Source organism: Artemia franciscana, chromosome 1 (genome assembly GCF_032884065.1).
Source record: "Artemia franciscana chromosome 1, ASM3288406v1, whole genome shotgun sequence".
In the NCBI taxonomy this organism is placed as follows: Eukaryota; Metazoa; Arthropoda; class Branchiopoda; order Anostraca; family Artemiidae; genus Artemia; species Artemia franciscana.
The window spans coordinates 41,281,573-41,302,103 of record NC_088863.1 but is presented as its reverse complement, the minus strand read 5'-3'; the positions used below and the strand labels follow the sequence as shown (position 1 = coordinate 41,302,103).

The following is a 20,531-nucleotide window of genomic DNA, read 5'->3' as shown; positions in this document are numbered from 1 at the left end:
GAAGTTTTTTTCATATTATTTCTGTACGTTTTTCTACAATCCATGGTGGATGTAATTTAATAATTCCTGTACTCCTCGTAGAGGAATTAGGAGAGGAAGTTGGGTGGCTGCCGCCCCCCAACCCCCCTGCTTTTAAATCATTGTATAAAATAGAAAAAAAATAGATAGAATGACCGAAATGTTTCTTTTGCTCATAAGAAGCTAATATTCTGTTATCTCTCAAATGATAAGCTGTCCAGGTGTTATCAAAATTTTTTTGATGTTGTGAAAAAAACCGCCCGTAAGGGACTTGAACCCTTGACCAGAGGATTAAAAGTCCCACGCTCTACCGACTGAGCTAATCACTTGCATGTGTGTAAATATAACTTCTCAATAACTTTTAAAAATTTCAAATTAACATGGGCTCTTATGGAGAGAAATGCGTTAATTAAGTAGCTAATGCGTGGTTTCTGGAAAACAGGGAAGGAGTTATCGGATCGAGCTGAAATTTCACGGATAAGCTCCTGGGCCGTAGGGGACCTTAACTTGTGAATTTCAGCCCGATCGGACAACGTTAAAAGGGGGGTGGGGCTGGGGGTCGAAACTTTCGGGGGGTTAAGATTTTCCTACGAAACTTTCAAGGGCACTTACTTGGAGAATTCCGCATCGAATGAGTCTTCGTACACCCAGATCCGATGTCGGATGTGACCTGTAGGCGTCGAGAAAAAAAAAGAAAATGAATTTTAAGTGGCTATGCGTGGTTTCTGGAAAACAGGGAAGGAGTTATTGGATCGAGCTGAAATTTCGCGGATAAGCTCCTGGGCCCTAGGGGACCTTAACTTGTGAATTTCAGCCCGATCGGACAACGTTGAAGGGGGGCTGGGGTTGACGGGTCGAAACTTTCGGCCAGATTTTCCCCATGAAGGAAAAGTTGGAGGGGGATGAAATTTTGCAGGTTTCTTAGTTGGAGCTCGGGCTACGAAATGCATCCCATCCCTCTGCGACCACTGGAACCGAAGATCGCTTAACATTGTCGTGTGTCGCCTCTTTATAGAGGCACGAGTGTGCCTCCTTGAGCAGATTCATTATCAAGCTCATCTAATGCTAATTCATTCGAACCAAATCTAAAAGAATCCAATCCCTGCTTGTAATCGTATTATGAAATCAAAGGCTAAAATAATAAACGGGTTTGATGACGAGAAATATCAATTACTACTATGGGAATCTGGACCAGACTTAGCATACAGAAAATTTTCACATTCAGATATCCTGTGTAGTCAGAGCTGTCAAGATATAAAATTTCCAACATCAAAGAGGGATTGATGTAAGTGAACAATTCTGAGAAACTGGATGGCAGTAATTTTAAAAATGGTGATTTAATTTCTAATCCAAGTGGGTATGATTTTTTTCTAAAATCGGTTTGTCAGTGCAATCTCATTCATTTCGGTTACTATCTAAAGTTCTCCCGCATTAGTTTCATAAGTCCATATTATTCCAGTTTTTAGTTTCATAAAAATAATCATTCTTAAAATAAATTCTCAATGTTGACTAAGCAACTTAAGTCTCCATCTACTAATAATCTACTCCGTCTTTAATAATAGTGATTTTATTTCTAATCAAGTTTTGTCAGTGCAATATCATATGGCTACTATCTAAAGTTATCCCGCATTAGCTTCATCAAGTCCCTATTATTCCAGTCTGAATTCTTAATTTGACCAAACAGCTGAAGTCTCCATCTATTGAAATTAATGGTATAAGTGTTAGAAGTATAAATTCGAAGTGTGTTGGTTTCTTACTTTACTTACAGTTATCGCTCCGAATTTATTTTACATTTTTGCTGCCTCACAACATTTTTTTTTGGAAATCTCATTTCAGCTCTAAAACTTAGAAAAAACTCTCCGGATTCCGCATCTTTTCGTCTCATAATCACTGCATGTAATACGAGTAAAACTCTTGAATATATTTTACTGCTTCATTAGCACAAGCTTTGAATCAAATCAGTTTTGTTTTCAATATGCCATTGGCTGTCAACTTGCTCACCAAATTTTTCTCCTGGCAACAAAAATAGTTTGAATGAGGGGTCTTCACTTTATGTGTGTGCCCTGGGTGTTTATAGAACTTTTGACATTGTGGTCTGAAGTTCATTTTTTCCTTCGTTTTTATATGATGGTTTCTTTTTTTTTTTATTGATCAATCAGGTCAACGCTTCGTCTGCGTCCGTTGCATGGAAAGGCACGGAGGGGTTCTGTTACCAATTATTTTTCAAAACAGGTATTTCTGGTATTTTAGATGAAATTAGTTCAAATAGTATCATTGGGCTTGTGGGTGTTTCTTATTTGCCTTGTTTAGAGAATCTTCTACTTCAGTATGAAAGCAAATTCCATTCATAGCAGTGAACTGTTTGCTATTAAAAAAAAAAAAAAAAAAAAAAAAATCTGTTTAGTTATTACAGAATTGGTGCTAATCGAAAGAAATGTAAAGGATGTTCCCTGTGTAAGCTACATACCAAGAACGTTATTTGTTTCTAATTTCCTTTTACAGGTTTTAGCTTTTCCAAGCAATGTCCTGCTGCCCTTGTTCAAGAAACGGGTGGCCCCTGTTCCATGCTTGCCCCTCTTCAAGCATTTTTGTTAAAGAATTTATGGTATATGTGTGGCACATTTGAAGTAAGTCAGTTTATTCTTTTATTCGTACGTTTTAATACTTGATTTAAAATGAGTATGTTATGACTAAGTAAAGTTTGTTATGCGAAAATACAGAAAGATTTATGTTTCCTCTGTCAAATTAGTTGATCTGAATTATTTTTGTAGGTGATTTCAAGAGACAACGAACGTCATCTATTGCCACTCAGCAAAACTAATACAAAAAACAAAGTTGGTTCTGTTGGTATTTTTGAGGTTTTTTCACATTTGACTGGAAAAAAAAAATATGTGCCATCCACATTTGTATTTATTTTTTCCTTTTTTTTTACTAGATTTTGTTTGTATGCCAACCTTTCTAAGGCTATTTTTTTAGAAATAATTTTAAAATAGAAGAATATGAACTGTTCAAGTTGGATTCTAATAAACCTAAGATCATTTAACTAAAATTCAGAGGTAAATGAACTAAAATTAATATTGTTTTGTATTTTGTTGTTCGGTGGACAATTTTGTTTTGACGTCGATGTTAGTAATTATAGTTAATGCTAACCCAATGTTACATATTAAGCCAATGATAAAGTGCCAAAGACTCCTCTTTTATCAAAGTTTTTTTTTCGCTAATTAACCGTATTCTTGAAAGCAGGTTAAGAACAATCAGTGGAGCAGAGTAGTTCATATGGATGAATTACTTAATTACAAACCTGAAACAAGAAAATTTATGAACGCAATCTGCGATCCGACAAATTCCAGAATCCAAATCCATAGTATTTTTCCTTAGTGAAGCTGTCGAAATCACAATTTAAATTGAAAACTTACCATCCCAATTGTCCAGCCGAGCAGCATTTCCATTATATAAATTGTCAGTGAAGTGAGATTTTTCAGTTAGGCTTGTCAGTGGAAAAAGTTTCAGATTTCTATTGTCTTTGGTAATAACCTTGGCAATGCAAATTTAGTGAAAACTATGAAATAAAACAAATTGTCTGATACGATACAAATTTAAATTTGTATTGTGTCAGTATTGTATTGATACAATACAATCTGATAAATTGTCTGAAAATACAAATTTATTTTCAAGTCTGAAGCTTGAAAATAAATTTCTCAGCAAAGGAGGGTGTAAGTCTTTATGTTAAAAAGCTTTATTTTAATTCCGAATTTTCCAATATTGCATAGAGTCTTTGCGGCCGCTTTAGGGGATTCCCCCCGTAGGAATTCAAGCTCATGACCTTAGGGGAATGGAAAAAAAATTTCTTTTAAAATTCGAATTAAAAATTCTTTTAAAATTTTGTGCTAGCAATGTAAATGATCCTTTAACAATGGAGGCCTGATTTTTAAAGTGTATTTCTGAGAATGTCCCTATTTTTGCACATTTCAATGCAAGTTAAAAAAAAAATCTGAAAAGAGAAGAAAGGCTGTGCTAACTCTGCTAAACTTCAAAGCTAACTCACGCCATTTTTATGTGCATAAGGAATTCGGTTTCTATAAATGTGCTGCTCACTTACCCATAGGCAAAAACAATAAACTACAGTAGTTCATATTGGATAAAACGACCACATGCAAATTTCGGCCCTCAGTTCCGATCCGTTTCGTCACTTAGAAGGTATCGGAATTTTTAGAAAATCTTCTTGCTATTTTTGACGATTCTTCGTTCTGAGCGGCTAAAAACAACAAAAGAGGAACGTCGCTATTACTAAGCCTACTTTATTGCATAGTCGATTATTGCCTGACTGCTCCAATTTATTAAGGATAGTAGAGAGAGTTGTTTCTTCTTAGGTATGAGGATATTCAGAGATATTATGCGCATCATTTAATATTTTCTGTGACTGCTAATTTGTCTCAAAGAAGTGTACGTGGGCCAAACTTTTATCTCTTATTTTTATAGGATTGAGTCAGCAATCTTGTAAATAAAGACCGTCATTTTATTATTATTATCATTCAGAAGAAACAGGAATATAACGTAAAATCCCAGCCTAACATGTTTAACCACTCATGCTAATCATTTCAGGATGAAAGCATGGGCTTGTTCATGACTGGTAAATAAGTAGGACATAGCAAGGGACAAATTACCAGAGTTTCAGCTTTAAAGACGAAATTATAACTGGAGATTATTCCTTAAAAGTTCTAAGTTTGTATTTTTGTGTGATATCGTTTGACCTGATCATTTGAGTAGAACCGATCATGTCATTCTCTAGATCTTCTTCTTTTAGAAAACTGGAATTTATTATGGGTCCCTTCTCCTCAATAACTCTCTTCTACTGTTATGCAGAGTCGTGCTTAGTATTGAATATGCATGTGCTCTCTGTTTTAGGGCACATGCAAATATATACCTTCACCAAAGTGTCTACAAGGTGCAAAAGGGCATACAAATTCCTGCGATTGGTCTATAAAACCGCCTCAATCACTTGAAAAGATAGAAGCTAAGATTTTAAAGACGTGCTTTTGTCGGTATTCCCGATTTTTTCTTTTTTTTTTCAGCAGAGAAAATTTTCGGAATAGTCCCTACAAAGTTCTATGTAATGAAGATAACCCCTAGTAACTTGACAATCAGAAGCTTGTCCTGTTGGAATCTCAGACAATATCCTAATGGATTTAACCCTCTATTGTTAGACAGCTGTTGTTTTAAGAAACCAAAATTTACAAGAGTAGTAGTGTTATTGTTGTGCTGTAAATCTTGTTAAAAAAATATAAATATTTATTTTTACTTTGTTTTTTTTTATCAAATGAAGAAGTTATCTTGCCCAAACATTCTTCTTCTTCTTACATATTTTAGCCCTATTATTTGTTAAATTTTCAGGTGTTGGTCTATATTTTCTATGTCTTCTATTTTAGAGGTTTGACTTAGTTAACACTAGGTTAGATATGGTAGACGTGGGGGTTAGGGGTGGACTGTTAATTCGGAAAAATTTGAAAAAATGAGGTATTTTAACTTTCTTAATGAAATTTAACGCTGAATAGATATGATCACTGAATAGTGATCAGATCTTAATAAAATTTGATATTTAGAAGGGCCTCGTGTCTCAGAGCTCTTATTTTAAATCCCGACAGGATACGGTGATATTGGGAGGAATTGGAGGGAACACCGGGAATCTAGGAAAACGCTTAGAGTTGAGAGGTTGGAATGGAACTGGGTGGGAAGAATAAGTACGAGTCCTAGATACGTGATTGAAATAACCGGCCCGTATCCACTCTTTTTGGGGGAGTTGGAGAAATTTCCAGTGCTTTGACGAGGTTCGGTCTAGGACGATGAAAACTGGTAGGCGTCTCAGGGACCTGCATAAATTACTTGATAACAATTGTATTCCCGATTCGACCATCTGGAGGGAGGCTGGAGGGAGGGAAAATCGTGAAAATTTATGTGTGTTTATCTTATGAATGGGTGATCGGATCTTAATTAAACATGATATATTGAAAGATGTCATGTCTCAGATGCTCCATTTTCAATTCGGATCAGATCCGGGGGTATTATGGGTTGGAGGGGGGAAGCGAAAATCTTGGAAACTGGAAATTTTGGAAAACGCTTAGAGTGTGGAGATCGAGATGAAAATTGATGGGAAGAAAAAGTACAAGTTCTAGATACGGGATTGACATAACCGGATCGGATCCGATCTCTTTGAGGGAGTTGGGTGGGGGAGATTTCCAGTGATTTGGTGAGCTCAGTGCTTCTAGATGAATAGCAAAGTCGATAACTCTAGTACAGAGTCTAATTTTAGGTTTCAATTTCGTCAGGAGTGTCATATGAGCCTTGGCTCTTCCGACCTTGTCACAAGTGCCATATGAGCTCTTGGCTCTTGTTTTTCTGCTTTTAGGCAGAAGTCAATGGGTAATTTTTTAGGTAAGATATTTTCCCATATTGACTAGAATTTTTCCTGTGATTACAGGCTTCAGAGGAGACTGTTGAAGTTGCGTTTGTCAAAGCTCTAGAAGAAATTCTTATTCAGGCATGTTCAAATCACCAACTCGTCACCGTAGTTTCTTTAGAAGATAATACGGAGGGAGATGCGACTAGAACAGCTAACAATGAAATAGAAACGGATATTCATTCGTTTCAATCGAGACTTGTAATTGAAGAGATCAAAATCCCGGAATTGAACAAAAAATTAAGCCATTGTGTTAGACATCTTAAGAGCAAGTTTGGAATATTGTGCTTCCTTTACTCTGTCATTTTAACTCGTGGCATTGAAGTGTTGCAGGAAGATATGGCGGAGAGCTGTGAACCTTTAATAGAGCCAGTTCATGCTCATGGCTCTCAAGCGCTTATTAATTTATTTATTACAGGAAGAGCGGTCACAAATGTTTGGAACGGTGATGTGAATATAGAAGGATTTATTCTTAAAGGAATTGTTGAGCAATCTTCCATTGGTTATCTATCCCTTATGGAACATTTAAAATACTTGAGTGTAGGGAGTTACTTGAAATCTCCATTGAACCCTGTTTGGGTGATTAGCTCAGAAACCCACTTAACAGTTGTATTTTCCCCAGATAAGAAGCTAGTTTCAGAAGAAACTCCTTGTGAGAAAGCCTTTAGAATTTTTCAGAGTTTTAATCCTGATGGTGATAAATTCATTTCTAGTGATATGCTTGGAAATGTGCTTAGAGAAATTGGCCTTGAATCAGATCCGAACTATGTTGCTCTAATGAAAACAAAGCTCGATCCAGAAGGCCTCGGGGTCATACTCCTACCAGCATTTATGGACGAATATTTCCCTAAGAGGACAAGATCAGTACCTGATAAATTTGAAATCTATCATTGGAATGGTCTCTCCAAATCAAACAAAGATGGCGTTGTAACCTTAAAGCATGGAATTGCCCTCACAACTGAAAGTGATTTAAACTATAAAGATGATTTGGATAGACTTAAAGTGGTATTGCGTACAAAGTGGCAATCCATTGAACTCTTATGGGATTCAGTTCTACCATTAATTGATTAATTTACTTTTTAAAATTTCATCAGTCTAGGCACCCAGCTCCATTTTTAGAATCGATTTAATCGGCTTTTATCTATGTAATGAAATGACATAAAAATTAAAATTAATAATGCAAAATGAATAAAAAAAATTGATTATTGAATAAAATTATTCTTTTAGAATCCATTGGAGTTAAGGTAGCTCGACTTAAACTCTAAATATTTTGATAAAGAAGGAGATAAAGAAAGATATGATTTTTTTGCTAAAGCTGTTGTTTGTCAATTTTCTTTGCTATTTGTTCTAACAAAATTAATCAGCTTTGTCTGCATGTGGCAAGATTGAATATATTTCTGCTGAATTTATGATTGCAATTTACATTCATTCTGTTTTTTCTTCTTTTTTTTGAGTTCACGTTTAGGCTTCTTAAAAGTTTTAAAACACTAAAGAGTATTTGAACACAAGGTGTCTTTTAAATTTTATTCCATGTACCATTGATGTGAAGTTATACAGTCACTAAACAATTTTTGTTGTAGATTTTAATCCAAGGGAATACAAAGCAAATTTCCAAAATGAAGTTTAGCCGATGGATAAAGCAATTTTCAACGTTTTGCGTTGAAAGTATCAACTAATAAAGAATATCAAAATAAAACATTCTTTGTCCACAGGGCCAATCTTAGTTGATTCACTCCTAAGAATTGTGGTTTTATGAAATATTTCTTTTGCTCTCTTCAAAATTATGAATTTTGTAGGGTCGTTAGTGTTGTCAATTTGAACTGTGAAAATAAATTAGCAAAACTAATTGGTTAAATTTGACAATACTTTCTTTATAATGCTTTCCCTAAAAAATTTTGACATTAACAATATGCTGATTCCCAAAACAACTAAATCTTCAAAGAAAAGCTTCACCTTTTCAGGCTGTTTGGTGCCATAGGTTTTAGCTTATTTTTTGCTGATATTTTACCGCCTGTTTTTTTTTTTCAAATTTGGCACCCACTGCTTTCAGAAACTGCATATATAATCTTGTTCATTAAAAACTGGATTTCTGATTATTCCTGAATTTTGTTTCGATATATAATTGTTGTCTAGGTTTCCTCTTGACTAATTCAAAATGCATTTTTGATGTCCTTTGTCCTTCAAAACCGTTGAACTGCAGAAAATAGCACTTCGAGAACTTTTAAACCTCAACAAAGAATTTTTCAGCCATGTAATTTAATGTGAATTTCTCAAAAGCTTCCTGGAGGATCAATTAGATACATAGCTTAAAAGGAGGCCCTCATCTCTGTACGACTAGGCTTATTTCTTGCTGCAAACCACATTAATGATTCTAATTCGACACGTACAAAAAAAAGAGAAAAATTAAAAATAGATAAAACTTAATTCATAATTAGCCTAGATATCAAGGTGAACCTAAATACGACCAAGAAGAGGACTTTTTGTCTCTCTTTCTTTGTTTTAAGCAGGGCTGGATTATTCTGACAATGCTCTTAACCTCCCAAAATTCAACCTCATAAATCCACTCGGGATCCTGCTGTAAAAAAATAAAAAATAAATACTTCTGATTATAGTTCGAAATTTTAGGTGAAAATCGGAAATTTTTTGGGCAGGTACGCCTACTTCTGCAACTAAATAAGGGAATAGTCGAACGTGTCCTTTAATTCAGCTGATTGTTTTATTAAAATGGAAACTTCGTGTTTAATTATTCTTGGTTCAACGTTTAAACAATAACAATAATTAGTATAGAACTTTGAATTTGTTGATTCGTTTTATGTTACATCATATGTTGTGCCAATATACAGTAGGAGGAGGTCTTGAAAACCGGAATACACTTTTCGAACATGGATCGCGAAAGTTTTGTTTGTCCTACACCATATAAAATTAATAATACAAGTATGTTCGGATGCGTAAAATTAAACAGCTACTGTAATTTCTTCTTTTTTCTTTTCAATTCATTTTTTTTATTCATGGTTACACAGTTGTTGTTTTTTTTTAGAAATTTACACGTGGAGGTTCTATATAAAAATTTGATCAATTTTAGTACACAACAGTAAAAAGGTCCAAATAGATTTCTTGAATGATTGAATGCCAAAAGGCATTGAATTGTCAAAAGGATAAGCTAGGATACATTCTCAAATCTAGAATTTCTGTTACAAAGCAAGGAAAAAGTTGATTTCTTATCATATGTTAGTGCACAATTTTGAATTGCTTATATGTGACAGTTAAGCCTACAAACAAATCGAAACTAGCCTACTAATTAAAATCAAGAGGACCATTTCTACCAAATTTTGATTCTCTATGGTCCCAGGATAGTAAAATTATCATGGTAAGTCAAATATTGTTTCTTCTAAAACATGGATGTTGGTCCTTGGGACAGGTTAAATTTGTTTGAAGGATTGATCGTGGAAGAGGTCCTTTCATATTCACTATGAACAACAAAGTATGTGCTTTTAGAATACTACTACTACTACTACTAATAACTCACTGCAGCACCAAGCCGCCTGAGGCCAACACAGCTACGCACGCTCCTCCTCCAACCTAATCTATTTAAAGCCTCCCTCTTTACACCCTCCCAGGAAGTTCCCATTTCCTTTAAATCCTTATTTATGACATCCTCCCAACCCAGACAAGGACGACCTGCTTTCCGTGTAGCCCCAGACGGTTGGCCAAAAAGGACAATCTTCGGTAATCTGTCATCCTTCATCCGTAGAACGTGGCCTAGCCATCTCAACCTTTCTTTCATTATAGCCCCAGAAAGCGGGATTGAACCACACTTTTCGTACAACCTACTGTTTGAAATACGGTCAGTCAGCCGGGTACCCAGAACAATCCGTAGGCAATTTCTCTGGAAAACATCTAGTAAATTTTCATCTGCTTTTCGGAGTGTCCATGCTTCAGAGCCATATTTGACCACTGTCATCACTGTAGCTTCCAATATTCTAATCTTGGTTTGTAGGCTTATCTTTCTATTCTTCCAAACTTTTTTTAACTGTGAAAAAACACCCTGAGCTTTAGCTATTCTACTTTTAACATCTTCACTGCTCCCACCATCTTTACTAATAATACTACCAAGGTAACTGAAGCTCCCAACCTGATCAATCTTTTCGTTACCTAAGGTCACCTGTTCATCTTCACTTATTCCTAACCTTAGTGACTTAGTCTTCTTAACATTAATTTTCAAGCCTATTTTAGCACCCTGAACTCGTAAAACCTCTAAAAATTCATTCATTTTGCTCACACTTTCATCTAATATGCTTAAATCATCAGCATAATCTAAGTCCAGGAGCGTTCTTCCTCCCCATTTGATTCCATGGTCTCCAATTGCCTTTCCTGTGCTCCTTAAGACGAAGTCCATCAAAATGATCCATATAAAGGGGGATAGAACACAACCCTGCTTAACTCCTGATTTAATACAAAACCAGTTGCTAACCTCATTTCCTACCTTAACCGCAGCAGTATTATTCTCGTACATAGCGCAAATCACTTTAATGTATTTTTCTGGTATACCATATAACGATAAGACCTTTGTTAACGCTGTTCTATCAACAGAATCGAAAGCTTGCTCATAATCGATAAAACTAAGGACCAAAGGTGTTTGACAACGAAGGGACTTCTCAATTATTAACCTAAGAGTGAAAACATGGTCGACACATCCTCTACCTTTTCTAAAGCCGCATTGTTCTTCCCTTAAAACTTTGTCTACAGCATGTCTCAGTCTAAAAAGTATCATATTACTCAGTAATTTGCTACCTACAGAGACCAGACTAATGCCTCGATAATTCCGACATTCACTCTTGTCACCTTTCTTATACAGTGGTTTAATTAAGGTTTTCCTAAAATCATTGGGTACTTCCCCTTTTTCAAAAATCATGTTCATAATCTTCAGTAGCTTATTCCTAACCTCAGAGCCACCATATTTAAGGAACTCATTAATCATACTATCAGCACCTGGGGCCTTATTATTTTTTAATCCTTCTAGTACTGTCGCTAATTCTTCCTCACTAAACAAATCTTCCTTCACATCCAAGGTATCACAAACTTTTTCATTTTCATCTATATCTTTTCCTGCAACTGTATCTCGGTTTAGCACATTCTCAAAATGTTCCACCCATCTTTCTTTAACTTTTTCCTTATCACTAATTGTGACCCCATTTCTATCTTTAACTGGGACTAGTCCGGATCGGCTACTCCCTTTCAATTTATTAACATGCCAGTATAATATTTTACTATTATGCCGTCTAGCCGCATCTTCCAGATCCTCAGCAATTTTATCCATCGCCTCCATTTCACATCTCCTTAGTTCATATTTTAATGCTTTCTCCACTTTCTTTACATTCCTTTTGTTTTCATACGACCTATCGCTCAGATAATTCTTATACAAACCCCTTCTACTCTCTATTAAACCTAAAGCTTTTTCACTAATATTCCTAGTTGCTGTCTTAGCACTCTTCCCTAGGACACCATCAGCAACTTCACAAATTGTTTTTCTGAAATTATTCCATCCATCTTCCACATTGTCAAATTTTAAACCCTCAAGTTTAGTACTCAACTGTTCCTGGAATTTTTTTCTCAAATTTTCATCCTGAAGTCTACCAACATCATAACTTTCCGGGAGGGAGTTACTCTTCCGAAATTTCAGCTTTAAATTAACCTTAGACACTACTAGATGGTGATCTTTACTTTTAACATCAATAACGGCACTCCTATACACCCTAGTATCTTGTATTGATCCTGCTAGTCTTCTGTTTACAATAACATAATCAATAAGGTTTGCTGTCTTACCATCACGTGAATACCATGTCAACTTATGGGCCATTTTGTGACCAAACACCGTATTGGTTATAACTAGGTTGTTATACCTACAAAATTGCAAAAGCCTATAGCCATTACTGTTTTCTTTTCCTACACCAAAATTACCTAGGCTAGGATACCATCTATCCCTATTTCTACCAACCTGGGCATTAAAATCTCCTAGCAAAAACACCATATTTCTACCTGGTACCCTGTCTATTTGCTCCTGTAACTGTAAGTAAAATTCATCTGAGTCACTAGTATCTCCATCAGTTGGTTCAATGGGAGCATATACTACTATAACTGATACCCTAAACTTTTTAGTCATAAAATGAGCAATTAGTATTCTATTATTAATACCTTCCCAGCCTAAACAAGACTTAGCAGCTTCCTTATTCATCATGAGCCCTACTCCCTGTCTATGTACCCCATCCTTCCTTCCTGAGTAAACAAATTCTATGTCACCTAATTTCATGCTTCCTACCCCTGGGATATGAGTTTCTGAAACTCCTAATAAATCCAGTTCAAACCGTCTGAATTCGTCAGTCAAAATGTCGATGCGATAGTCATTTTTTAACGTCGTAACATTCCAAGTTCCAATTTTCATGTTCTTTAAATCTTTGAAATTATTTTGGCCTCAAGAAAAGCAGTGATCCCGGATACCAGTGCAGGATGGGGACCAACATATCTTCTCAAGTCTACACCGAAGCGCTTAAGCCGGCTTAGAACCGGACAGCAAGAAGTCCCTGGGACCTCCTGTAAGTTGGGGGCTTTGTGCAATCCTGGGCCCATCTTGGTCACAACATGGTTTTCAGCACTTGGCGATGCTCTTCTATCAACAAGAGTCGAAATCCTGCACAGACAGTCCCAAGCCTATTACCTCCGACTCATTATATATTCATGCCTACAAATATTATGCTACTACGGGGAGGCAGCCCATAGTAGATAAATTAGCTAGGAAGAGGTTTTTCAGCCCGAAAACGCCCATCAAAACAAACCAAGCCCAGAAAATTATCCAATAATCAGAATCCCGTACGAGTGCTGTGTTGTTTACTAGGCTATAATTTCCTCGAGGGGCGCCACTCCTCAAGTGGGAAAAATTGACCGCAAGTTTCCCAGTCTTGCAGGTACCCCGAAAGGGTCGAGGCAGCCCTTTACAGAGGCCGTTGTCCATAAATCTGGATCTTACGCCCTGCCGCAGTTGTCCTCCTATAGAGGATCCTCCCACGATGGTGTTCTGCTTCACCATGCAATTTAACCCATTACTGGGAGAAGGTTTGTAACTCATCTGACGCGTGAACACGGCAGTTGGCCCTGCTGAGTGTACATTTGAGGGGCCTTCTTCCTCCTCCACCTGAAATTATGACCCCCAGGGGAGGGTTTCCCAGTTTCTATTATGGGCCCCACTGGGACAAGGTCCTACTTGGCCTAAGCCTTCTATGGAGCTACTCTACCTATCTATAGGGCTTACATATATGCATATATATACATATATATATATATATATATATATATACATATACATACACATATATATACATACACATATACACATACATACATATACACATACATACACATATACTCACTAACGTGCAAATATATACCCTGAATTGGTATAGGCTAGGTCTGTATATGGTGAATATTAATTTCCATTCTGATGCAAATGCACAATAACTTTGGATTCAGGATGCAATTCTGACTATAGAGATAAGTATTTTTCTTACTTGAAGTGTATGTGCAGAATTAGAAATTCTGCTGGTACTACAAAAGTAGACCTAAGTAGCCAATTTAGCCTGTCTGAAACATCTCACAAGCCAACACCTCATAAAAAACACCTTTGATAATTTAAATGAATAAGAAAACTTATTAGAAATTCTGCTGATACTGCAAAAGTAGACCTAAGTAGCCAATTTAGCCTGTTTGAAACATCTCACAAGCCAACACCCTATAGAAAACACCTTTGAGAATTTAAATGAAGAAGAAAACTTATTAGAGACTCTGCTAATACTGCAAAAGTAGACCTAAGTATCCAATTTAGCCTGTTTGAAACATCTCACAAGCCAACACCCTATAGAAAACACCTTTGACAATTTAAATGAATAAGAAAACTAGTTAAAAACTTTGCTAATACTGCAAAAGTAGACGTAAGTAGCCAATTTAGCCTGTTTGAAGCATCTCACAAGCCGACACCCTATAGAAAAACACCTTTGACAAATTAAATGAATAAGAAAACTAGTTAAAAACTCTGCTAATACTGCAAAAGTAGACCTAAGTATCCAATTTAGCCTGTTTGAAACATCTCACAAGCCAACACCCTATAGAAAAACACCTTTGACAATTTAAATGAATAAGAAAACTAGTTAAAAACTCTGCTAATACTGCAAAAGTAGACCTAAGTAGCCAATTTAGCCTGTTTGAAGCATCTCACAAGCCGACACCCTATAGAAAAACACCTTTGACAATTTAAATGAATAAGAAAACTAGTTAAAAACTCTGCTAATACTGCAAAAGTAGACCTAAGTATCCAATTTAGCCTGTTTGAAACATCTCACAAACCAACACCCTATAGAAAACACCTTTGACAATTTAAATGAATAAGAAAACTAGTTAAAAACTCTGCTAATACTGCAAAAGTAGACCTAAGTAGCCAATTTAGCCTGTTTGAAACATCTCACAAGCCAACACCCTATAGAAAACACCTTTGACAATTTAAATGAATAAGAAAACTAGTTAAAAACTCTGCTAATACTGCAAAAGTAGACCTAAGTATCCAATTTAGCCTGTTTGAAACATCTCACAAGCCAACACCCTATAGAAAACACCTTTGACAATTTAAATGAATAAGAAAACTAGTTAAAAACTCTGCTAATACTGCAAAAGTAGACCTAAGTATCCAATTTAGCCTGTTTGAAACATCTCACAAGCCAACACCCTATAGCCTATACCCTATATATATATATATATATATATATATATATATATATATATATATATATATATATATATATATATATATATGTATATATATACATACATACATATATATATATATATATATTCACACACATACACACATATACATACACATATGTTGGACAAGCATTAGTGAATATCAATCACGCCATTACTATTCTGGAACGTTCCAATTTCGGCTAATTTTCTCCTGGAACGTTCCAATTTCGGCTAATATAATAAATTAATAAAAAAAAAAATCAGAAGATTTCGACCCCATATCCGGGAGCCTTTATGAACGGGAAAGAAAAAAAGAAAAATAATTAAGTTAAATTTAGACAAAAAAAAAACAAAAAACAACACAAGAGAGAGAAAAAAAGAACAAAAGGCAAACAAATAAATAAAACTCGTATCTTAAAGCAACTGTAAAACAGAAAAGAAACATCAGAATCTCTAGATATTTTTCCTCCATAAGACCAGATTGGCAAATGGGATCTATCAAAAGTAAAACACTATATTTATTTGAAAGGTATTTACAAAAAAAATTATTGAATATTCGGGAATTTTTTTATTAATTAATGTTTTGTTGTTGTTTTTACAACGTTTGTCACTGCTTGATATAAATTAAATCCATTTTTATGAATTATTTAGAAATTATTTTACCTTTTCATACAGCCAGATACGTCTTTATCATCTATAAAATTAATTAATGTTCTGTTGTTGTTTTTACAACGTTTGTCACTGCTTGATATAAATTAAATCCATTTTTCTCTTTCAAACCCTCTTGTAAATGGGTAAGCAGTGTGGTCTAAGAAATTATATTCACTAAATTTAATTTTTCAAAACGTGATCCAAAAACGATATTCTTCGAAGAAGGGTAGAGCCACATAAAACCCTAAGACGAGCAGAAATAAAATCCCACAACAATTCAAACCCAAAACGATCAGAAGCCACTGTGAATGGACAAACGAAACCCGAAGCGAAACGAAACCAAAATATACATAAGACATAAACATAGCAGACACCTGATGAGGTCGAACAAATGAATCCCAAAACGAAGTGAAGCCAAATCATTAATCCAGTCAATTTAAAATAAACAGAAATCACAACAAACATGAGTTAATCGACTGCCCCCCCCCCAAACTTTCAAAAGGCCATAGCGTCATTTGCACTCAACTGAAAATGACTTCTATGTCGAGCAATGTGTGTTCTTATTTTTATAACATCAGCAACAACACAACAACAAAAAGATATGACAAGGCTAATCAATTTATAAATATTTCAATTTTTGTTCGCGTTAGGATCTATTTATTCATCTACGGCAGTGCCTATCATCTTTTTGTTCGATAGAATTACCCATTTTGATTTATTTTCTATTTGGGCTTCATTTATAGTAACCTCTGTTTGCTCTAAGCTCGAACTATTGCAGGAGTTTACCCTCGCTCGTCCTAGTCCCCAATATGGCTCTTTACTCTTCTTTGAATTTTTCAAAAACTATTTAAGAGGTTTTCTGTTCGTTTTTGGTTGATATAAATAAATGTTTAGCAGGAATAAATTGTAATGCCCATTGGAGCTTAAAGTGAAAAAATGTTAAGATGGATCGGAGACATGACGTTCTTACCTACCTCCCCGCATCACAGGATTGAAAATGCCTTCCTCCTTTCTTCTCTTACAGAACCTAAAAATTAACTCCAAGGCTATTCCCAAGATATTGCAAATATGGTATTTTGATAAAGTGGATGCAGATAGTGTCGTTGTTTTAATTTTTTCCCTCTCCTTTCAAGTCATATTTCAATGTCCAGCAATGTCAGCACTCCCTGGAAGTTTCGACACGATATCCCTATCCGTTCCCGAATATTAAAGACGCAGAATTTTGACAACTTAGCAAGACATATTGTCTGTTCGTTAGTCAAAATATTGCTCTACTAATAAAATAAGAAAAACATGGCAAGCAATTTTTGTCCAAGATTTTTGGTGAGAAGTGAATTACAAAGTCAGAGAAAAGGGTACTAAAGTAAGCTTACATTTTGAGGTAAGGCAGAGAAACTGCTACATTCGAAAAATCTGATTCCAGCAAGGATTTCATCTGATGGAAACCGTAGGGAGTGGCAGCTGCTGCTGAAATTGATTTCAGAGCTTCTTCAGCAATTTGATTTCTATTACTATGTCTGTCACAATTACATTGGAATTTCAATTTACCCAAATGGGTTACAAAGCCTTCGGAAATGATCTGAGAAAGACGGCTTGTCTTACTTGTGATTCTTCTAAGTACACTACAGCATCTGAGCGATGGTTGTTTCACAGCGTCGATATATGTAGTAAGTACTTTAAGAGCTTTTAAATCATTTTCAAGATCTGTTTTCCCCACTCTCCAGTGGATATTATTTAGAAGACTCAAGCTCCAATCTAAAGGAGCTGAAATACTATCATCGACAGTAATCTTGGAGCTTTTTAATGATTCTTGGCTTTGACGAATCAACTCGTCCAGGTTCAGAATACTTTCATCTCTTTTTATTCTTTTCCTCTCAACTTCTCTATCCACCACACTTGATTCTTCTTCACTTAAAAAGACTTTTCATGAATCCGTATTTTAAATTAAAATTGACTAAGAGTTTCAAGAAGAAGCAGAAAACGTTTGTCTGTAAGCAGCTTTTACAGTGAGAGAAATAACAGAAAAACAAAATAATTTTATCAAATATTCCCAGGGCTTATAATCTGCATCTCTCTAGTAATTGTTCCCTGCTTCTTAAAACCGTCAGCTAAATGAAGAACTTGTTGAATATGCTTTTTTTAATGCTACTTATTGTATCTTTTTCTTATTACTATTATTATTAGACGAACATTACACTGTATATATTTTTTGGCTATGAAAAAGAATATTCGCAATCTTATTTGGTTGATTCTAAATAAAAGTGAAATAATTATTTTTTATCATTAAGTTCAACTACTGATGGTGTGGTGTAGCTGAAAGCCATTTTATATTGTAGCTAAATTGTCATTTATTAAATAAAGTATTGCAGCAGTTTGTAAAGTGAGCTAATGATCTTTGGTTTATTTTGGTAGTAACAATGATCCAAATTTCTTCCCACTTGCTATGGTTTGTTGCTCTCAATTTTTAACTAAAAATGGTCATATTTTCCATGTCAAAATGGTTTTGTAGTTTTCACTACTTTAAAAATATAATAATGTAAAATAGTTGGTTGAAATTTGACCCTTTAACTTGGGGAAACCAAAATTTTTGAATTTTATTTCTGAATTTGGTTTACCTCAATACTGAGCCTCTCAGTTTTAGGAATAGTTGCACATTAAAGACCAGTTGTTCTTAACACATTGAAATCGTTTATTATAGGAAAACTGGTAGATCTTAGCACATTCTTATATCTATCTTCTGACGATTCATTAAGCATGAAAAAAAATAAGAAAAAATAGTGTACAAAGCTGCCTAGGCAAGAAAGTAGCACAAAACTGTGTTAGTTGTTTGGCTATGGTTACCTGGAGGGTAGTAGCGGTTTTAGGACTCATAATGGGGGTGGTGCGGGGGAAGGGTATATCACAGGAGTGTAAAAATATAAAATAAAAGGAAGGCAGTAGGCACCTGCCCCCCCCCCTGCTTAGACCTGGAAACGCTTCTCTTGAAGGTCACGACTCTTTGACCGTCTTGTGACTGGCTGGTCTGAACCCTGGTTCCCAGAAATTTTAGTCGCCTCTTCATCCGCTTTACTGCACACTAAATAATTATGGAAGGCACACTATTTCAGAATAAACAATGTAATAGCACAACATATTAATTTTTTTAAAGCTAATCATTGAAAATAATTTGGTCGAAAAAAATCCCTAAGAACAAGACAAATGGAGTACATTCAACAATAATTTTCACACGTTTTAAAGAAGTTGGGTCTGATTCCTCTAACCTGTTGATCCAGTTGTTTCCTATTCACAATGTCCTGAATGAGCTTCCGATACTTCTAAAAAAAACAGCTATGGGTATCAGTTATATAATTTTGTTTTCTTAACATCGTATCTTAGATTGGACAGCCCTAATAAATAGCTTGATGATACATAATGGTTTTGTACATTGTCAAGCACATATGGATAATTTATCATCGTTTTTAGAAGCTCTTTGAGTGGTTTGTTTTTCGCCCCCTTCCTCTTGCACAGAAAAAGACATTACAAACTCTCACTGTAATATATAAAAAAAAAAATAAAGGATGGGATAGGACTACTACTAAGCTATCTAAGAGTACGGGCTAGCACTGCCAATGCTTTGAAATAAATTGTATCAATTTTTGACCAAAATCCCACTAAAATAGATTTTATGGCACTGTCTAAAAGTAGGCCACAAAATTGCCGTTCACACACAATTTAAGACAGGGAAAACCCTATAATGTCGTGGGGGGTCTTAATTGTGAACTTTGTCGTTCTCTTACTTGGTAACAGAAGCAATATCTCAGTATTCCATATCTCCCAGCTATTAAATAATACGCCCCTTTATAACTCTGATTTTGACAAAATTTAATTACATTTGCGTTGCCTTGGCAACGTGGGGGGATACAGCATCATTATTTTTTTTTTGGGGGGGGGGCTTAGCCAACAAAAGTTTGATAGGTGCGATATAACCTTAATTGTTTCGGAAATAAAATATTGACATTGCAGACACTTGAACCATAAATGTATATATATATGTATAATGTATCAGGGGCAGATAAAATGTAGACAAACTGGCATAAGTATCTAGCCCCATGATTCCCAATATGGGGCTTAGGCCCTACCGGTGAGGCTTAGCAATATTTTGGTGGGTCATGCTGAGGATATGCACCCCAGTAGCGGTTTTAGGCCTCATAAACTGGGGGGACAGGTTAAACTGAAATTACAATTATGACGATGTTTTAGTCAATTAAGTACCTCAATAATAGTCTAAAAATATAAAATAATAGGATTTAAAGTTAGATGTCAGAAAAGTGGGGAGGGGGGCTTCTACTTCCTGACCAGGCCTAAAACCGTCACTGGTGCCCCTTCGGATGACTATATTTTAGAGACTTAATTTGAAGAAAAAAAACATTGTTCGTGTGAATGATGACGCACTCATATGGATCTAAAGAGCAAAAAAGATACATGATAGTATTGCAATGATATTATACGTTGTATAAAAGGTATTGTATTTAGTCAATATTTTCCATTGGTATAAAATATGTCTTGAGTACAAAATATGTCTTGAGCAAAGGATACCAATTTAATGGCCTTTTAAGCTTCCTTCAGATGAACGCACGTAAAC

The 20,531-nt window shown here is 35.3% G+C and overlaps 1 protein-coding gene across 1 annotated transcript in view; it reads left to right on the top strand.

Moving 5' to 3' along the window:
- LOC136029704 (ubiquitin carboxyl-terminal hydrolase MINDY-3-like) overlaps window positions 1–8,568 on the top strand; it is a 28,347-nt gene extending 19,779 nt beyond the window's left edge. The window contains exons 2-3 of the mRNA XM_065708210.1: window positions 2,521–2,645; window positions 6,494–8,568. Of these exons, the coding sequence (XP_065564282.1) occupies window positions 2,521–2,645; window positions 6,494–7,543 (1,175 nt within the window). The 3' untranslated portion in view covers window positions 7,544–8,568. The remainder of the gene's footprint in view (window positions 1–2,520; window positions 2,646–6,493) is intronic.
- Window positions 8,569–20,531: the final 11,963 nt, after the last annotated feature.